The sequence below is a fragment of the Protopterus annectens genome, chromosome 9.part0 (genome assembly GCF_019279795.1).
Source record: "Protopterus annectens isolate FY-2018-M chromosome 9.part0, PAN1.0, whole genome shotgun sequence".
NCBI classification, from domain to species: Eukaryota; Metazoa; Chordata; order Ceratodontiformes; family Protopteridae; genus Protopterus; species Protopterus annectens.
In genome coordinates this window covers 1,136,110,566-1,136,130,875 of record NC_056743.1, presented here as the reverse complement: position 1 = coordinate 1,136,130,875, position 20,310 = coordinate 1,136,110,566, and the positions used below count along the sequence as shown (strand labels likewise).

General features: G+C 35.0%; 1 protein-coding gene across 3 annotated transcripts in view; it reads left to right on the top strand.

The window, feature by feature from the left end:
* Positions 1 to 14,170: 14,170 nt before the first annotated feature.
* The window catches only part of CD6 (CD6 molecule), a 351,671-nt gene continuing 345,531 nt past the window's right edge, over positions 14,171 to 20,310 (top strand). For all 3 annotated transcript variants that reach the window (XM_044083993.1, XM_044083994.1, XM_044083992.1), the window contains exon 1: positions 14,171 to 14,336. In XM_044083993.1, coding sequence (XP_043939928.1) covers positions 14,288 to 14,336 — 49 coding nt within the window. In that variant the 5' untranslated portion in view covers positions 14,171 to 14,287. The remainder of the gene's footprint in view (positions 14,337 to 20,310) is intronic.

The window sequence follows — 20,310 nt, the reverse complement described above, 5'->3', positions numbered from 1 at the left end:
AATCTCACACTGCCTCTTTACATTTTCTGACTGCTGGGATAAATTTGTTTGTCTTCAGCCTAGTGTACAGTGAATAATAATTTTCCATAAATATGTTGTTGTCTCCAATTTTTCATAGTTTTTCCTTTCTGCCACAGTTTTGTAAGGATCAGTTCTTTCTGTTGGTATGCTTCCATTTTCACTAATATATATCTTGCTTGCTTTCTCATGACCAGATTTGGAGCATGCATTCAGTGTACCTTTTCAGTTAACAAGTCATGCTGTGGAACACCAGGCCAGTTGTTTATTTGTGCTTTCATAAAATTAATACAGTCTGTATTTTTTTTTCAGTTTCTGTGCAATATCAGGAAGTCTCATGTTTTCTCTGTCTAGTCTCTGTTTAACGCTACTATTTTTTGAAATGGCTCTTCTTGGGAAGCCTCATACCCAGCCAGCCTTTTCTTTATCTCAACCTGTGATATGTGCAGGTTTATCATTTCATCTGAATAGCTAGTTAAAGCATCTTGGATGTTTTTAGCATTTTGTTATAAGAATTGATGTATTCCTTAAATGTCTAATTTATTTTAATTACTTCTGAGTACATTTGACTCATTTGTGCATCTAAATTACAGGAAGCCATCTCTTCTACCAAAGATGAAACTTAAACTGCTTTTTTATGAACAGCTGCAGGATTCTTTCCAGTCAGTATTTTCTCTGCATATTTTTTGGTTGAAATTATCTGAGATTCTCCACATTTATTTCTTAATTGGCATCCAGACAATGCACTTACTAGCCAGTTACTGAATTTTACCCAAACTGTCAATTTTACTGAGCCCTTTTTCTGAGTTTAAGTTTTCACACTGGGAAAGCTGAAATTAAGCTGCAAATCAGAGTGCAGCCATCTTGGAAGTCGCCATTATATATTTATTCTCATTGAGTAAAGGAATATAACATTACTGTCTATAGGTCTGTTTCCATTTCATCTCAGATCTAAGTTGCCTACTTCACTTTCTCTACTAATACCAGATTGTGATTAAACAGTTATAGAATTTCTGCAAGAGAGACAACATATGCAGAAGTTTTGGTCTTACAAAACAATAGCAAATCTTTTACTTTTACACCAAAGGGGAAAGAGTAAGAATGAGTCAAGGTTCTAATGGAAGTAAGAGTCAAGTTCAAGGCATGGTGATTAATCCCATTGCATTACAAAGATCATATCTGGTGCAAGGGCTTGCTATGTAAATTTGCTGAAGGAATAGAAAGCACTTGGCTAAACTGCAATTGTTAAGGATTACTGAGTCTAAAGTTCAACATGAGATGAATTCACAAAAGTAGAGGTACTGCTCAAACTAGAGTATATGAAAGTTATTTATTTGTATTATAAAAGAGAGAATATTTTCAAATTACTAACACCAGCACTCAGATGGCTTTTACCAGTGTGTCTAATATTCATCCTGTGAAATTTATTTGTTCATCTGATTTCAAATCTGCTAGTTGTGGTGCTGGGGGGGGGGGGTGCCAGGTCACAGAAGATGTGTCTTTTGTCTCTTATGTCATATTGTTTCCTGTGACCTACAATGTATGAAATCTTTTCTCTGTAAAGCTGAGAAAAAGGGAATCAAGTTGCACTTGCTTATCATTGAAAAACACTTGAGTTTAGAGACAGGAAATTCAAGGATCACAAATGCAATTGAAGTATAGGGTTTGGTGATAGGAAAGTCAAGGTCATAAAATGCAATTAAACTGCTTCAAATAAGCTGCAGTCCAGAACTGTTGAAAAAAGTAGACATTGTCATTCAAATGTGTAATCCTGTTAGTGGTCATTAGTCTGTTTATCTGGGAAAATGGTTTGCCTACTTGTCTGCTGGGAAAGAAACTAATGTAATCTGGTATAGTGTAATTAAGACAGTTTCTTTGTGGAAATGCAATCTGATAATCTCTAGCTTCCACATAAGAGTGATGAGCTATGTTTTTTCCCATTGAAACAAGGGGAACAATTTATTATTGTTGAATATATTGAGGTGACCACTTCCCTGTATGCTTGCAATTCTGCATTGCATACTGTAGAAAGTAAAATAGTAAGGGTTCAGTACTCTTTAAGCTACAGTCAGTTAGATTTATGTATTCAGCTCAGGTACAGTTTTTCTTTAAATATTCCCTTCTATATAATCAACTTCTATTTTCATATTATTTGTGCAGTGTTTGTCTTCTGCATATTAATCTGTATCAGCACTTTATTGTTTAAGTAAAGCTGCATTCATTCAGTTCTCATGTCTTGTAGCTGGCATTTATTGTTTATAAAAGTAGTTTTGTTATTTATTATCTGACAAGAGGATAATCATTATTTAGCATTGTAGGTTATACAAATTGTGGCTTTCTTCTCAATTACATTACTTAAGCCCTCTAAGTCAAATATATTATATTTTATAATTTATGTTTAGCTAAATAAAGAGCATTTAGATACTGGTGTGAGTGGTCTCTGTCCATATCCAGAATGGTGGCAGTACTGCAATGCCAGGTAGAAAACTGTGGGGAGCTAGAGAATTCTACCAGCCTTCACTCGGTGTGTGCGTGTGTGTGTGTGTGTGTGTGTGTGTGTGTGTGTGTGTGTGTGTGTGTGTGTGTGTGTGTGTGTGTGTAAGTAAGAATTACTGTGAGTAGAGGGCACTGGAAGACACTATGGTTCACAGAGACAGTTGAGAGAAAGAGGCCTGGGGTGCTAGTCCAAAAATCCAAGTATTTAAATGATTAGTGTGCAATCATAGACTGATTTGGGATGTAGGAAGCCCATATCTAGGACAGCAATGCATACTCCCTTTATGCTGTTGGGACCAGGTTGCATAGTTAACTGGCTACTGAATCAGATTTGTATGAAATTTTCTTTACTTTATCCTGTTGTGTAAAAAATTATTTGAATCAAGAGACAATTCCACTGGTTGCCTACAGGGCTATTTAGGATGGTGGAGTAGATCCATGGACTATAGTCTTTCCTCCCACATGGCCAAGTGGTACACTGGTTTACACTTATCCTGTGACAGTTGTTGGGAGTGGTGTCTGGTTGGAAGTGGTGAGATTCATACCCCATCAATGCCAGTCATTTGTTACACTAGCAATTACATGATTTTTCAGAAAAGTATCAGTTTTAATGAAACTGACATTTTGTAAATATTCGATATTTGGAAGACTGATAAATAACTCAGCCACAGTGACTGTACATAAATTGAAATATAATTATGTGATATCAACTTGTATTGTTATGAAATAAATTTTCAATATATTTCACATATTAAAACATATTGAGAACAGAACTTTAATCGTAAGTATTATGGTATGGATGTGGGGTGAAATGAGGTGACTTTAACGCATATATCTATGTGACACTCTATCTAATAATTGTTGGGTTGAAATTCCTTGAAACTGACTGTTTGAGTATATAAGCCATAGGTACCCATCTTCTCAAAACAATACAGTTTATGATCAAGCATGAAACAGATTAAAAACAAAAGAACCAGTTTTTTTAGTGAGGATAAGCTCATTTATAGTCCAAGAGGGAGGTCTTTCCCTGACACCTCGTTAATTTATTGTTTTCATTCCAAGGTTACTGTACCTCAGAGAAGCAGTAATCATGAACACACACTAAAAATATCACTGTTGCCCTTTGCAAGATATCAGTCTTTCTCTTTGCTACAAATGCAAATATATTTCATGCAGAAACACATCACTCTTGTATGAACCGAATGTAAACATACAATCATGTACTCCCTTGAGCAATAAATCCTGAGCAACTGTGAATGAAGTGAGTCTGGATTTAGCAACAGAATGACTCTCCTGAGTTATTACTTGGCTGTAACTACTGAGTTGGTTAATAAAACTGACACTGGCTTCTATATTTCCAGTTGTTTCTCTTATGTAAGGAATAGTTTCATCTTGACAGAGTCTATAACAACTTTCAGAAAAGTCATTGTTTATCCAGGCTGTTGGAATGAATTTTTTAATTCTACTATGATCTATAGAGACTGTTACAAAGTTATAGTCATACTAAAAAGATGGAGCAGTGATTTTCTTTATTAAATAATAACATTTGGATTTATTCACCTATTTCCTGTGTTATGGCCATTGTTCTTCATTTAGTGTTCCATTCTCTATAAGCACCAAAACTGGTCTCACACCTGTGAAGGTGCTGATATAGGCATTGCAGGACTTTCATATATAGCTATTGTTGTGAATACTGACCTCAATTCTTTTCATTGTCTTTGTACTGCTGGTCAAGCATGCAGCAGAAATTTAACTGTCTAGTGGCTCATGCCTGTTGTTGGTGGCCATTTTCTCAAGTAATTTTGCATATATATATATATATATATATATATATATATATATATATATATAAATCTTTTAGATTTCAGAGAACATAAAGGTATGCCTTCATCCTTGCATAGATTAACTATTGTAAGTATAAAGCAGCTAAAGATACCACACCAAGTGCTTGTCTTGTTTAAGGATCTAACATAAACTAGAGTCTTGCAAAATTTGATTGAAGTTTAACAAGGTTACTAAACTAAGAGGTTTGAAAAAACTGTTTTCATATATAACTGAGAAATGCTTAAAATCTCTGTAGAGAGAAAGTCTAAGAAAATTATTTCTAATTATATGTGTTAGAAAAAATGGAGAGACATGAGGAGATTGGCAAGAATTATGAGGGGCAAAAATAGAAAGTCAGATAAGGGAATGCAAAGCTGTGAATGACCAAAACTTGTCCCAGTTTAATTGTTTTGACCTTCTTCACAACCTTTAATAACAGTGCTACTTCTTTCTAATGGCTTTTCCTAGGGACAACTGTTTGTTCATAATTATTATGTAGCTATACCTAATATATTACACTAAGATTCAATACTTTGGACACAAACCATCAAACATTTGATGTTAAAAAAAACAAATGAAAACACATGCAATTGTTTTTTGTAGGGGGCAAGCCTTATGTGTGACTACACCCCTGCAACTATAAATATACTAATTCTGAGATTGCATAACAGTAGGGAAACAATAACCATTTGAAATGTTGGGACCCGCTAGAGCGAGTCCTGAAATATAGAGATTGAATGCACAAAAGAACAGATTTATATACCCTAAGCCACAGATGCCATTTCATGGAATATTCCTAGTTTTCTGAGATATGACAATCTCTGAGTTGGTATTTATAAGTTTGGGGGTGTGGGGGGCTTGTCCCCATGCAAAAAGATGTTTTAAGGAGAAGAGCAATTTTCAAGATTCTCCTGTGTTTTCTGCCTTTTTTTTGGCTTGTTGGCACTGATCATTTCGAGTGCCGACATTTCAATAGGGAGCCAGGGGAACATATAAATTTCCTTACCCCGCTATTACACAGTCTCAGCAAAACCACTATCAGTATCGTTTGCTAGCAGTGTAAGTCACAGGTACTAACACTTTGTTCCCATTCACTTATGTTGATCTGTTCTGATGAAATGTACTGCTGCTATAAGATTTTCAATGAAACTCGATGTCAGGCTACTTTTCGCTCCAGTCTTTACTAGGGATATGTTCAGGATTTAATAGTAGGTCAGATTGCTGTTGCCTTTCCTTTTTTATTAGGGGTATATTTTGACCACAGAGTATATACCTATACTTTCTCCTCCCAACAGTTTTCACAGTAACTTGATCTGCAAGAAATATTACCAAGTTATGACATTATGCCTTAAACTAGGCACCAAAGCTACAGGATGTAATATTTTACTCAGTTTTAAAATTCTATGTGTCTACAGACATATAACTGCTTTATATGTCTGACAATGATACAGAATCCAGTAGCCCTTTCAATTCGTTTTCTACCAATACTTTAAATTTGATTAACTTAGTAGTGACACAAAAGCAATACATTGATTTTACAACTTAACAAGTTACTATATCATATTACATTGGTAGATTTTTATTATCAGCATATTTGCTAGGAATCACATTTTTGGTAGGCACAACATGTACATGTTCATTACCAGCATGTTGGTTAGAAATCAGATTTTTTGTTAAGTACGGAATTGCTATTAAACAATTTTAGCAATGTGCCCCTTTTTCTCACATCTCTAACAGATTATTTCAGTTGTTAACAATTTTTGTGTTGAATCTCAACTATACATTTTTAGTTATAGGGCTTAGGCTGTTTCATTTTAAACCATGCTTCATTAGCTGGTAACATTGGATACAGGCTTATTGTGTTCAGTTTTAAACAGTGATTTATTAGCTAGTAAACTCAGATAGTGAGGCCACTTTATCAGTACTTATAGGGTCACCATAAAAAAGCCCATTTATGAAAGTAACTTGTATGTGCACTTTTGAACTTATCAACTGCAAATATGTGTATTATTCAAATTTTACTGATTGCCTTTGGTACCAAACATAGGTTTAAAATAAGCTTTAAATCAGACATTCAAGTGTTGATGTTTCATTTGAAGTGAATAGCTAGTTATGAATTTTTCAGTGTTTTGAAGACAAACCCACTTTTGCTAGGATCGTAGGAGGTTACTAGGCCATTGGCCCTGAGGCCCTTAGAATCTTATCCAAGATTTTAGCCCATGTGTATTTTATTTTAGTTTTTGATAGTTCATATATGTTTTGAGTGCTTCCTCTGGAGTTGTGAAGGCAACATTTTTGGTCAGTTAAACCGAGCTCATTTCTCTTGAATGGTATATCTTTCAAAGTTAAACTGGTTGGGTTTGATATTGTCATCCTTAATCCATTTATTTACGGGTGGGAAGGTCTTTGGGATTTTCAGTATAATTGCCATCTGATTAATTTCTTCCTGTATACTGAGTACGTGTTTATATGTGAGCCTCCATATTTTGCAAGATACAGAAGTTCATTTACAGAACAGAAAATAAAAACAGTTTTCTCTTTCTCTTTCTTGGTGGGGTAAACACAGATAAATAGCAACAGTTTTCTCTTTTCAGACATGTTAGTTAACTCAGACATGTTTTTTACAGCTGCATGATGTGATGCAGGAGTGGAAAATGTCTACTGTAACCACCAGTGTAGTAAATGTCCTTTACTTGATACAGTCTCATTAGATTAGGTGCAGTTTATTTATAATGAAAAAATGGAGTTCGCTTCTAACTTAAACAAAAACAGCACACTCCTGGTTGACATAATTTCTGTTTACTGACAGCTCATCTTCTGTCCGTCTGCAAGTCTCTAAAAGAACACAACACTTTCTTTCAATCAACAGCCTTGGTTATCAGAATTGTGTCAAATGACTTGCAACTCTCAGTACAGTCATAAGCAGGTCTTTGGCTCTCCTTGAATATCCACAGCTAGGATCCTAATATTTGGTGAGTAAATCCACCCCCAAACTCCTGGTACTGTACAACTGCTTCTGGTCATGTTTCTCCAAAACTCTACACTAATGTTCATGAAAACACTCTCTATGAGAGACAAAGGACTGTGAAGTCATGGGCTACAATAATCCTAATCATTATCATTATCAGTATCATCATCATTATCATTGTCATTATCATAATCAATATCATTGTCATTATCATTATCAATATCATCATCATCATCATCATCAATATCATTGCCATTATCATTATCATTATCATCATCAATATCATTGTCATTATCATTATCATTATCAGTATCATTGCCATTATCATTATCATTATCATCATCAATATCATTGTCATTATCATTATCATTATCATTATCAGTATCATTGTCATTATCATTATCATTATCATCATCAATATCATTGTCATTATCATTATCAATATAATCATCATCATCATTATCATTATCATTATCATTATCATCAGCCCCTTTTTTCCCATTTTTCTACATAGGGCAGCGGTGCCACATTAATTGTTGTCATCTCTCTTAGTTCAGTGCCACTCTTCTGCTTTCTTCACCAGTCATATCTGACTGTTGCAGGTCTTCTCTCACACAGTCCATCAATCTCTTTGCTGGATGACCTCATTTCCTCAAGCCTTTTTCTTGTCTGTCCCAAATCTTCTTCATCAGATTGTATTCTGCTTTCCTGCACATGTACCTGAACCACCTGGAGTTACTTGGGCTTCTGCACTGTTGTCCTCATTTTTTCATCTGTCCCACAATGTGCATCCTACCACCTGCTTTGCTCCATTACCTCTAGCTTCCTCAACTGCTCTGCCTTTACTGCCCAACTTTCTGTACTATACAGTAGTACTGATAATACTGGTTGCAGCACAGTTTTGTACATATTATTTTTCGGGTCTATATCAGAACACCGAAAGTTCACATTTTTGAATGTTCTTACGTCAACCCCTAATCAGGGAATGCTGACAACATCGAACATTCAGAACAGCGAATTTTATCCTAGGGAAAAAATTTGCTTTTCCAAAACACATATACACAACATAAACACACCAAAGAAACAGCAATCAACACACATACACCCAAAATATTACAGCTAACCCTACACTAAACTGTACAAACACCACTAACTACCCACTTACCTTAACCCAAACCCTAACTCTAAGGTCTGTCACTATCGCACACTCACCAAACCTGCGCCCTAACCCTAACTCACCTAACCCGCCCTAACCCTCACGTCCAAACAATCACACACATACCTCCCTTGCGCCCTAATCGTAACTCACCTAACCCATGCCCAATCGCACACTTACCTGAACCCGACCCGTAACTTTCCACCACAGCACTGAAAATAGCGAAACGACAGAAACAGACAACCAAATTCTTTCCCTAGGAAAAAAATTTGGTTATCTGTCGTTTCGCTATTTTCACTGTTCACTGAATAGGGGTCGATGGAAGAACATTTGAAAGTATGAACTTTCGATGTTCTGATATAGACCCTTATTTTTCATATTCTTTGGCATTCAACCATCACATACTACCTCTAATTCTGTGTGCCAGTTTGCTGCACCTTCTTTGATTCTACTATTCATCTCCTCATTCAAACTTTTCCATTCAACCACCCCTCCCAGATACCTGAAGCAGAAACCTGCTCCATTATTTTCCTTCCATCTCAATTCTCACCTGCTTCTGATTTCCCCTATTTGCTGCCATTACAACTCTCTTATCTGTACTAAGTTTTGTCCCAGGCATTCCTACCCATTTGGTTTGGTTAACTATTTATATTATTTTTCTCTGTGTTGGGGCTGTTCCCTCCAGGACTCCATTGAAAATGGGCTAACACTGAGTTGGACTATCCTGGTTAACAAAAGTAAGTAAATAAATAAATAAATAAATAAATTTAATCTGCTGAAGTTCTTGTTCAGAGCCTGCATGTAATGGCACATTGTCTACATACAGCAACATTATTGATTGGTCTTTACCTCTGATCTGTTTGATAATGTTGTCTACTACTAGTATGAATGACAATGGGCTCAGTGCTGAACCCTGATGCACACCCAGTTCTTCTGGGAACACCTCTCTGAGTCCGAACTCTGGGCACTAATTTTCCCCATATTATATGGGTAAACACAACACTTTTATATATATATATATATATATATATATATATATATATATATATATATATATATATATATGTGTGTGTGTGTGTGTGTGTGTGTGTGTGTGTGTGTGTGTGTGTGTCAGAATTGGTCTCTGCCTTATTCCCACTGTTACCCCTGATTTGTATAAAACAGGAAATGAAAAATAATATAGATATATTAAATACACTTAAAAAGGTAGACTAAGTTGGTTTGTCTCCTTCTGCCGTTAACCAAATGTGAGGTAAAGTAATGCAATTTTATATTTATATCTATGTCTATATCTATATCTATCGCTGTGATTTATTAATGGCTACATTCAGTGCGCACTAAGTGTACACCATTCTGAGTGAACAGACAAAACAAGCATAACTCAAACTGTCTTCTTAATTTTAGTTTTTCTACAGATTTTCTTACATCTAAATATCGAGAGGATTCATAAAGGTTACCACAAAGTATATGTATACTTTGTAATCTTTCTGAGTGACTAGAAAGCACAAAAACTATGGTAGGAATGTTCTTGAATACATATAGTATACACTTAGTGTAGGCATTAATGAATCTGGCCCTATATCTGTATGTCTATATAGATATATAATCTATATTTAACTATATTTAACTATAGTTAATTATATTACCAACTCAGTACATCTGCATTTACAAAATTGGCCACAAACAGTAAAAAACACACACACGCACACACACACACACACACACACACACACACACACACACACACACACACACACACACACATATATATATATATATATATATATATATATATATATATATATAGTTACACTTTGGAATCTCGAAATACTGAAATATCGAATTTCAGTATCTTGAGACCAAAGTGTCAAAACTGCAGTTGCATAAAACTGCAGTATCCCAAAGCCGGAAATGTTGAACCCGCGGTTGTGATGGCATGCTAGGAAAGTGTTATTTTTTAAAGGGTTTGGGGTAGGGTTTGTTTGTATGGGAGTGTGTTTGAAATATGTAGTGGTTTGTTTTCTGTGTTTTGGTGGTTAGTGCGACCTCAGAGATAGTAGATATAAGTAGTGGGGGTGTGGAGGGCACAACCTCCACATGGGGGCTGCAGGGGGGCTTGCCTCCCTGCTTCTAGCTAGGGTAGGTATTTGTGTTTTTTTTGTGTTTGTGTGTTTTGTTTTAGTTTCTTGTATTGTCAGGAGGTAGGTGTTTTTTTGTTTGTTTGTGTGGTGTAGTGTTTTACGGTTTTGACTTCAGTTGTGGTGTTTTGGGTTTGTAAGGTTTCGGCGTTATAGTCTCGAGATACTGAAATTCGAAATTTCAGTATTTTGAGATTATAAAGTGAATATATATATATATATATATATATATATATATATATATATATATATATATATGGGAACCTATCAGTTCCATGAAAGAACACTTACCCGATGACCAGATCACCGAGACCACATCGTCGACAGAGCAGATCTACGACAATGGTAAGTATAAGTAGCATGGAACGGGATGCATTCCCATTTCCATAATGTGGTGCGATCTCAGAGTTGGTATATTTAAATAGGGTGGGGTGGGGGGTGCAGGGGACGCACAGCTCCCCTGCTATACACATGTTTCTTTTTGTTTTTTTATTTTGTTGCGGAAATGGGAATACATTCCGTTCCGCAGTAGTTATAGTTAACCATTGTCGGAGATGTGTTGTGTCGGCGATGTGGTCTCGATGATTTGGCCGTCGGGTAAGTGTTCTGTCGTGTATCTGATATGGATCCATATATATATATATATATATATATATATATATATATATATATATATATATATAAAATATCAATACTGGGATCACACAGCAGTGCAGAAAGGGCAAAACCCCACTCCCCATTGTCATGCCGAAATATTGGCTTTTTCAATGAAAAAATGCGCTTCACGAAACACTTTGGGTAATGAATGTAAAATTAAACCATCTAAACCCACAGATATATATATAATATATATATATATATATATATATATATATATATACATATATATATATATATATATATATATATATATATATATATATATATATATATATATATATATATATATATATATATATATATAAAATATATTTTATATATATATATATATATATACACACACACACACACACACACACACACCCAAACACAAACACACACACACACACACACACACGCACACACACACACACACACACACACACACACACACACACACACACACACACACACACACACACACACACACAAACACACATTCAATGCCTGAACATGTATCTGCTTACCACAAATCTACTGATTTATCAGAAGGCATTGCAATTTATAACATTATGAAACAAATTAAAATTGAAACAAGTTGAAGCCTCCTTATAGAGGAACATCTGTATATGCCAACAATCCTAGAATCTGGTTCATATCTGAAGCAGTACTACAGTGCTTTAATTGGAGTAACTTCTTGCTCTTTGAGCAACTGTGAAGAGCTTGTTATTGTTTTGGTGGATTCTGTATCCCATAAGCTTGTATATTTCATCTGCTTATATACTTTATGTGTTGAAGTTGTTTCCTTTTCGGAAACACTTTCTCCATCACAAACCCAATGACAAACTGATAGACTGTGATCTCACACTCCTGCAAGTAATAGGAACATTTAGGGCATCATGAGCAAGTCAACATGATAATACTGAGCCCAGCGCTAAGGTACAGAGGGATAAAGACACGACTGGGATTGAGATGACCCAAATAATGCAGGTTTCCACCTTACCAGTAGGTTGGTAGGGCTTATAGAAATGTCCTCAGTTGTTGGTATGCTTGTGAGGGTACATGCAGCTGTTATGACTCTGTACAATGGCCAGTCCAGATAACTCTTGTCCTCACATTGTACTGTGTACATCCTTAATATGGGGGAATGAAAGTTCTATATCAAACTGCAGGAGGTTTGATGGTCAGCAGGCACATGGGGGCAAGAAGTTACAGGGAAAAAACACAATAAAGCTGCATTTTTTAGAGTTTTCCTTTTTCCAGTCTTGGAAGGATACCTCTAGCATGCTTATACTTCAGCAATGACTAGGGGGAAGGGTGCCCCTTCATATTTGATATTCTTTAGTCTGTAGGTACAGGTAGCAGAATATTGGCCATTGTGTTTATCGGAGTAGAAATGCACGTGATATAGTATGATATTATTTTAAAGAGGCAAAGTAGTCTCCATTTACTGGATCGTATATTCTGCATTCATCATTAGTACAATACGAGTTATAGCATCATGTTGTCTCAGACTGGCCATTGTGTTTAGAACCAACTGATGAGTTAGGCTTTTTCTGTATCCCAGGAACTATACCAGCGTCACATTAGGCCATATGCACTGCTGGAAAAATCCAGTGGCTCTATTTTTTGTTATTACATTTCTCCACACTTCTGAGCTGAGTATCTAGAAGGAAAAAAAAGTTCAGATATTTTTAAATCTTATCAGGATTTGTGATTAAGTATGAAATCTGCCAAAATATGCTATTGTGCTTCATTTATGAAGCACTGAAACACAGAAGTAACACTAGGTGCTGTCCTTTTACATTTCTATGCAATGTACCTTCATATCTACATTTCAACAGTGCCGAATAATGCATATGAAGATAAGAGAATTGTTTAATGCATATGAAGATAAGAGAGGTGTTTGGCCTCTGCAACAGCTGGCAATTTGCAATTATATCAACAAACAGCACTACTAATCTAGGAGAGGCCTATATGGCTACGCTAAATGCTTGCATTTTTGGAAGTACTTCAATAGTTCATCTCTCAGAGACTGGCATTAGTCATTTCTATAACAGACCTGTATCACTTCTGAAGGACAAATCCTTCAAGATCAACATATGCATACATCATATAATGACATGTTAACAGCACCTTCTTGCACAGTGTATAAAAAAGCTTGTTTAAAATAAAGAAATTACAAACCAAGAAATTAACTCCCTGAAAATGGAAAGTGAGATCTCAGTTATGTAGAAAGAAATTAAGAGTAAGTGCCATCATATTTTGCGATGAATAGTTAGTTCAACAACAAAGCTACAAAATACAGCAGCATAACTTTAAATATTACCTCAGCCTTGAGTGGGAAAGGGCCATTTGTTTAAAAATTGTAGGCAAAGACTTCCAGGTGTCTTTCTTTGACCAGAAAATCCATTCATTAATTCATACATGTAAATTAATTTTGAGAAAATCTACAGAAGACCAGAAAAATGTTTTATTTGTGAAGAAACCGACTTGTTCTGGATGGACAAAATGTTACAAGAAAACTGGTCTCAGAAAGAGTACAGAAATTCACTTTTTTTTTAACCTTGGGATCTTCTTCCACAAGAAGAAGTTGTTTCAGGATAAAAGAGAGAACAATTTTAAGAACAGGATAAAAGACTTGTATTTATAGTAAGCAGTACAGTGTGTTAGTAGTTTATTGTCTCTTTCTGGAAATAGCTGTGAAAATCTATAGCATACTTCAATTAGCAATGGTTTAGTAAATGATGTTACATGTATGCAAATAGAACACTGTCTGTAGGAGCGATCTGCAAACCACAAAATGCCTTTCTTCTTCTTGTATTGTTTTTTGCATCGAATCTGACGCAACAATAAGTGCTTCAGAAACTCAAACCACACCAAACCCAAAATTAAGAGTTAGAAACCCTTGTCGTCGCAGTACAACAAAGTGTGAGAGAACAAGAGGAAGAAGGGTGACCCTGTACAACATTAGCAGGTCACATACATTGTAGAAAGGTGTATTACTTGCTACAGGGAGCCATTAGGAGGGGAAGAAGGGTAGAATAAATGGACTGCCTCTTGATCAAACATTTATCTACTGTTCTCTTCCTTACAGGTAAGAAATATCTTCTCTGCATGTTATTCTAGATAGCTATGTTGCTACGTTGGTCTTCCTTTCTATTTTATTTATTTTTTTGCCTCTCTAATTTAATCCTAGCCTTCCACTCATTCTCCTCCGTGCTACTTACAAGAATAATGTTAAAGTGTATGCTTGTTTTTATTCTTGTAATGCTGTATATTAATAAAACCTCAAAGCATTGTGTGTGTAAGAACGCATGACAAAAGCTGGGAACGTATTGCTAAGTAAGAGTTTAAGTTAGGCATACTAGAGGGAGAAAAAGAGACATAATTCTCTTGAACTGAAAACATTTGCATTTCCTTTTGAAGTCATATGAAAACATCATAAAACATAACATGAATTGGGGGACAGGGGATTTCGTAAGTATCAACGGACATTGTTCTAGGGCTGTTGCTTTGTCCACAAATAATGGATTGATAAGATGTCGAACACTGGCTTCATCTGAGTCCCTGACAGTAATATTTTGCAGAAAGGCTACTTCTGATATGAGTTCGGAGGCCACCAACTTTTTAGAATGAAGCATATTAACTCCTTCTGCAGACTCATATAAATATTGTCAGCAGTATGGCAATGAAAGATATTTGGTAGCACATCCCTTTAGTCTGTCATTACTGTGATGCAGGTACATAACCATCTCGGCAACATTCAGATCAGTTTCAGCTCAGTTTCTTGTGGCTTATGCCACAAAACATGTTGCAAGTCTGATAAGGTTATTTTCAGCACTTGATACTTAAATGGTACACAGCTGCTTGGAGGTGATGCTTTTTTATGCCTGTGCAAACTACCTGAAGGGAAAAAAAAACTTAAAAAAGCAAGCAGAGAAGAACAAAGCTGTTTTCTTCAGAGATAGTGGTAGTTATTCCAAACTGCTCCTTTAACTGATCTAGTTTCAAAGAACTGAACTGAGTGTTTATTTATAGTACATACATATCACAAAGACAGAAATACCAGACTTATTCTGGCTGCCATCTCTCAGTAGTGCTTAACAGTATGCAATATGTAATGGCTAACTAAACAAATCTATCAGATCAAGGAAATGGTTTTAAAAGTGAAAGACTCTTTATGTAGAGAATTATGTTCCACAGCTGTCACTAATTTCTGTTATGCGTACTGTACTTTGTTTTGCATTAAAATGTCAGTGCTGCGCTCTTATAATACCGTTCATGTTCCTTGACATTAGAGATTTAAAAGGAGCATTAATTTAACAGAAACACCAAAATAACAGGCTACTACAGTCACAACAGTGTCATTGTAAATGTCATGCGGCATTCAAGGTGCTTATATAACCAAATGTTGCATGGATATCAAATTATATTGCCTAGGATCATTTATTCATAACCCCTATCCTAAGTCCAAGATGGACATTGGTTGGAGGAGTTTGAAGAACAAAAAAGGAAACACTTAAAACTGAAACTTTTTTTCTGAAAATTATAACCGTTTATGGTAAAATAAACAGATACACAAACAAACAATGAAATAGCGTCACAGTAATTTTTTTTCTGAGCACATGAAAAGCAAAGTTCAGATAAAGTGGTTCCCATTAGCAGACTGTTTAATTCATTTTTATTTTATATATTTATAATACCTTGGCCAGGATGTTCATAGGGTAGCTCTCTTTTTAAATAGTGGATCAACAGCCTAGTTTTTGGTAATTTTGTCTTTTTTTTGAGTTCTTTTGTTTTTATCTTCATCACGGATGTCACACATTATAATATGTAAACCGGTACTAAAAAGTCTTGTATTAGTTTAAGCAGGAACTACATTGGAACTACATTAAACATTTTATATATACATTAACATATAAGAGTAGACTATGAATATTTTCCTCAAAGACATGGGTAGCAAAGATTTCCTTTTATAGTTTTCTGGTAGGTGTAACCGTGGTGAAAAGCAGTAGATGCTAAATTATGCTAAATTAATATTCATACTGGGAAATGTAGGCAGCACATCTTGGAGAAGGAAGGATTGTATTGAAAGAGCTAACAACATAAACAAGTGAGATTCTAATACCACTTTATATAAATACCACTTTATATATAAACATATATATATATATATATATATATATATATATATATATATATATATATATATATATACAGTACACACACACACACACACACACACACACACACACACACACACACACACACACACACACACACACACAGGAGTCATACAGGAATATATATGAGGAAAGATGGAAATTATTTTCGTGTATAATTAAACGTCCAACAACTTTTAGATGTAGTGTTATAATATATACTTTTATGGCCATATCAGTTAGTTATGGTCAAATATCTGTTCTTTGGCCTTTTTGCATATCAATTTTTTATTATTTTTCTTTGGGGAGAGGGATATCACTGTTCATTTTTAGCAATTGTATTAATAATTATTTTAATACAGTAGATAAGATCCAGGTTTTATTGCCTTAATTGGCAATAGTATTATTTAGTGCTTTGACAGAACTGTTGATGCAGTCGACATGCTGTCAAAAGAGATAAATTGTTAAGAATGTCCCATGCCTTGATTTAAATCATCTAAAGTTGTGTCTTATGTCCTTTAAAAATCTCTAAAACCACTTGTCATTCTATCAAAATGCTCTGGCCTGCAGTAGAATAATACATTGGAATAAGACAAGTTTCCAAATTAAACTGCCTGTACTACTTGCAAAATCTGGACTATGTAGAAACCACTGTTCAGTCAGAAATATATTTGCAATTAATATATGAACAATTTTATTATTAACTGTTTATTAACTATTACTTGCATAATTTTATTCATAAAAACATATTTTAGCGGCTGTTTTAGTTTTTAAACAGATAAATTAGCAAAATTAGCCACTTGATACATTTTATTTTTGGAAACTGTATAAACTACTCTGTATGAATTATGACAAATAAAGACTAATATTTTAAAATTTCACAGAAAAGGAAAAATCTAACTCTTATGAATAGGCCATCTCTATGTGATATGAATATTTTATGTTTGGTTCAGCACTTGAGCAGAATGTTTTTTTATGGATAATGCTGTTATAGCATGGTACTCAGTATATGACAGTTAATATTCAAATCTGACTTAAATATACTTTTACTGTTCTTATGATGTTAATTATAACCATTGCATGTCCATCTTGGGATCTGATTTAAAATACTTTCACTCACTGCTGTTATGATATTGACTATAACTATTGTACGTCTGTCTTCGGTAATTCACTTATATGTAAAATGAAATTAGAAATGATGCTGGTACATTCTTGCTTTGAATAATCAATGAAATTCAGTTATCATGGTATGTGCTACTGAAGACACGGAAGTAGCAAACAGGTAACAGTACCTGTTTATCTCTCATTCCTCTCCTATAGTACTGACCACGGGGCTTGGGGAGGAGGGCATGTGGTTCATATATGTACACAGCTGTCGTTTCGGATAAGCATATCCTTAAAATATGTTCTTGAACAATCAGAGTTAATATAAGTAATATTGTTAAATTTTGCAAAACTGGTGTTATTGGCAGACAAAGGCAGATTTAGGCCCTTTAGGCATGGCACTTCCAGAAGTTTTACTGAAAGGTGATTTCCCACAGTGCCTGCCCTGTTCAGCATAGACAAGGTATAAGGAGGAAGGCCTCCAGATTCAGCTCCTCAGAGATTTTTGATTCTCTGTTATGCGTTACAAATGATTTTGAAGCTACATTGTTCATTTTCTCTCCTTTATTCACTTTTAATAAAGCACATGTGAAAGAACAAAGATTATTCAGAAGGCTCATTCTGCAAACGTTATGAATTCCAAATGACAATAACCCTAAAATGACAAGACTGTGACACTGCATCTTCCCTTGCTCTGCTACCATCATCCTTTACATTTGCATAATTTAAACAGATTATTTGAGGCAAAAGATTGATATAAAATGGCTCTGGCTTTTCCTGCAAGTGAAACCCTAATCTTGCATTAATACATTTCTTAAATCTTTGAAGTGTGAGTCATTCCCAGACCATATAAGCGTGCCCACAAATAAATCCATGTTTACAAATAAGGAGCTACGCATGGTGTTCTGAATCTTGGAAAGCTTAGGAAATCTCAAATTAAATATTTAAAAAATGAAAACATTTTACTTTCTGCACAAGAATGTAAAGTTATACTTAACGTGTTTATGTATTACTGTTTGAACAATTGTGCTGCTATGGTCTGTGTGGTGAATGATGACTAGTAAGCATTAGATGGAGAGGGTGGGGGTTCTGCTTATGTTTATCTTTCTTAGCAGTTTGATACATTGCTTATTAAGCACTCCTTGTCTAAACCTTATCCTGCTCTCCACTGACTAACAGGTGAGCGACAACTTTCTACCTTATCTCTTCAGACGTGATGTGATTATACTGAAGTAAGAATTAGGCATAAATATTTTGTCTCCTTCAGGACACAGGCAACTGAATTAGAATGATTAAGATAATTGTATTTCAGATTTGTAAGTGGACATGCATGGAATAATACTGACAAATGAACATCTGATTTCCAGAAGTTGCTGTGATTCTACTATTATTCTCTATTATGTCAGAAAATTTGTTGCATAAAGGCACATTATCAGCTGAGAATTTTAGATAAATGAAACTGGCAGTTTTAGATGAAGCTTTTATTTTAAAAATAAATGAAATGTCTAATTTGGAGAAGTTGTAATCAAGCTATAATCAAGTCTAAAATGCTAAATTCCACAAATGTATTTCACCCTTCCTAAGATAGTGTACATTATGGAATCTTATCAGTGTTCTGTGCATGAATCAGTGCTGGGTTCATATGAACAGACCACGGCCACTGAACTGGTCTGATTAAAATCATAATATTTCAGAGTCATGAATGGACATCTCGAGAAGTATGTTTTCTTTTCCTGAAGTTGCAGTAAGACTTCAGTTGTTTTTAGTATAAAGTACATGTGCATCATAAAAGAAGAATATGGGCAAACATTATTATACACAGCCAGCTGGCTGGTTCTAAGCAGTGCCTAACAAAAAAAAAAAAAAAAAAAACAGAAACTTAACAGGACAGCACTCCCAGATTGCCCCTGGGAAAAAAAAGAAATGTTATGAGTTGTGATCAAGTTCCAGAAATTTCTGAAAATGTTCACCTTTCTTAAGGTAGTTTAGAGTCTGGAATTTTAGGAGATTTTCCTGAAGTCTTGTAAATGATCTCAGGGGTCTGCATGTATCAATGTTAAGGTTCTTATGGACGTGACTGTTTTCCTAATATGTAACCATATAAGTAGCATGCTTCTGTGATGGTCCTTTGCTATCTGCATGGATAGTTGCCATTAAATCAGAATGATCAGATGTTCAGACACATTTGCCTCACCATAATAACAAAATAAACAATCAAACTGCAGCTGACTTTGAGTCGCAATGTATTTATTTATTTATTTAAGATGCAGTGTAGTTATGATTTTAAATATCTTAATATTACAATGTTATCCAATGGCAGTGATATTTTTACCTCCCTCGTCATCAGCCACCTAGCTTATGTTTGTTTCATGCTACCAGGTTTTTGTTGATCAGAGGAATTCTTGCCTTGTATGGGTAACTGTCTGGCCTGTTGCACGAAGCAGCTATTTGAATGTTTTGTGATAGGAAACCAAAACACATGACTGCTTCAGAACAGGGTTTAAGGGGAAAATGTTATGGATGCATTTGTAGAAAATCTATAGTCAGCCATCAAGTCTGATTCTGGCAGCTTAGCCCTAAGGATTAAGCCTGTGAATTGCTTCTTGCATCTTGTAGTCATGGGTTTTTTCTCAGTCTTTATTTACTTACTGTATGACTAAACTGTCACTTAATCCAACGATTATTGTAGGCCTTCAAAGGAAATGAACTATAACCATGGTGGACAACTCAACTCTGTTAACAAACTATTGAAATAAATGTTTAGGAGGCAGAATGTCCTGTTTAGCCAAAAACTGGTAGAAA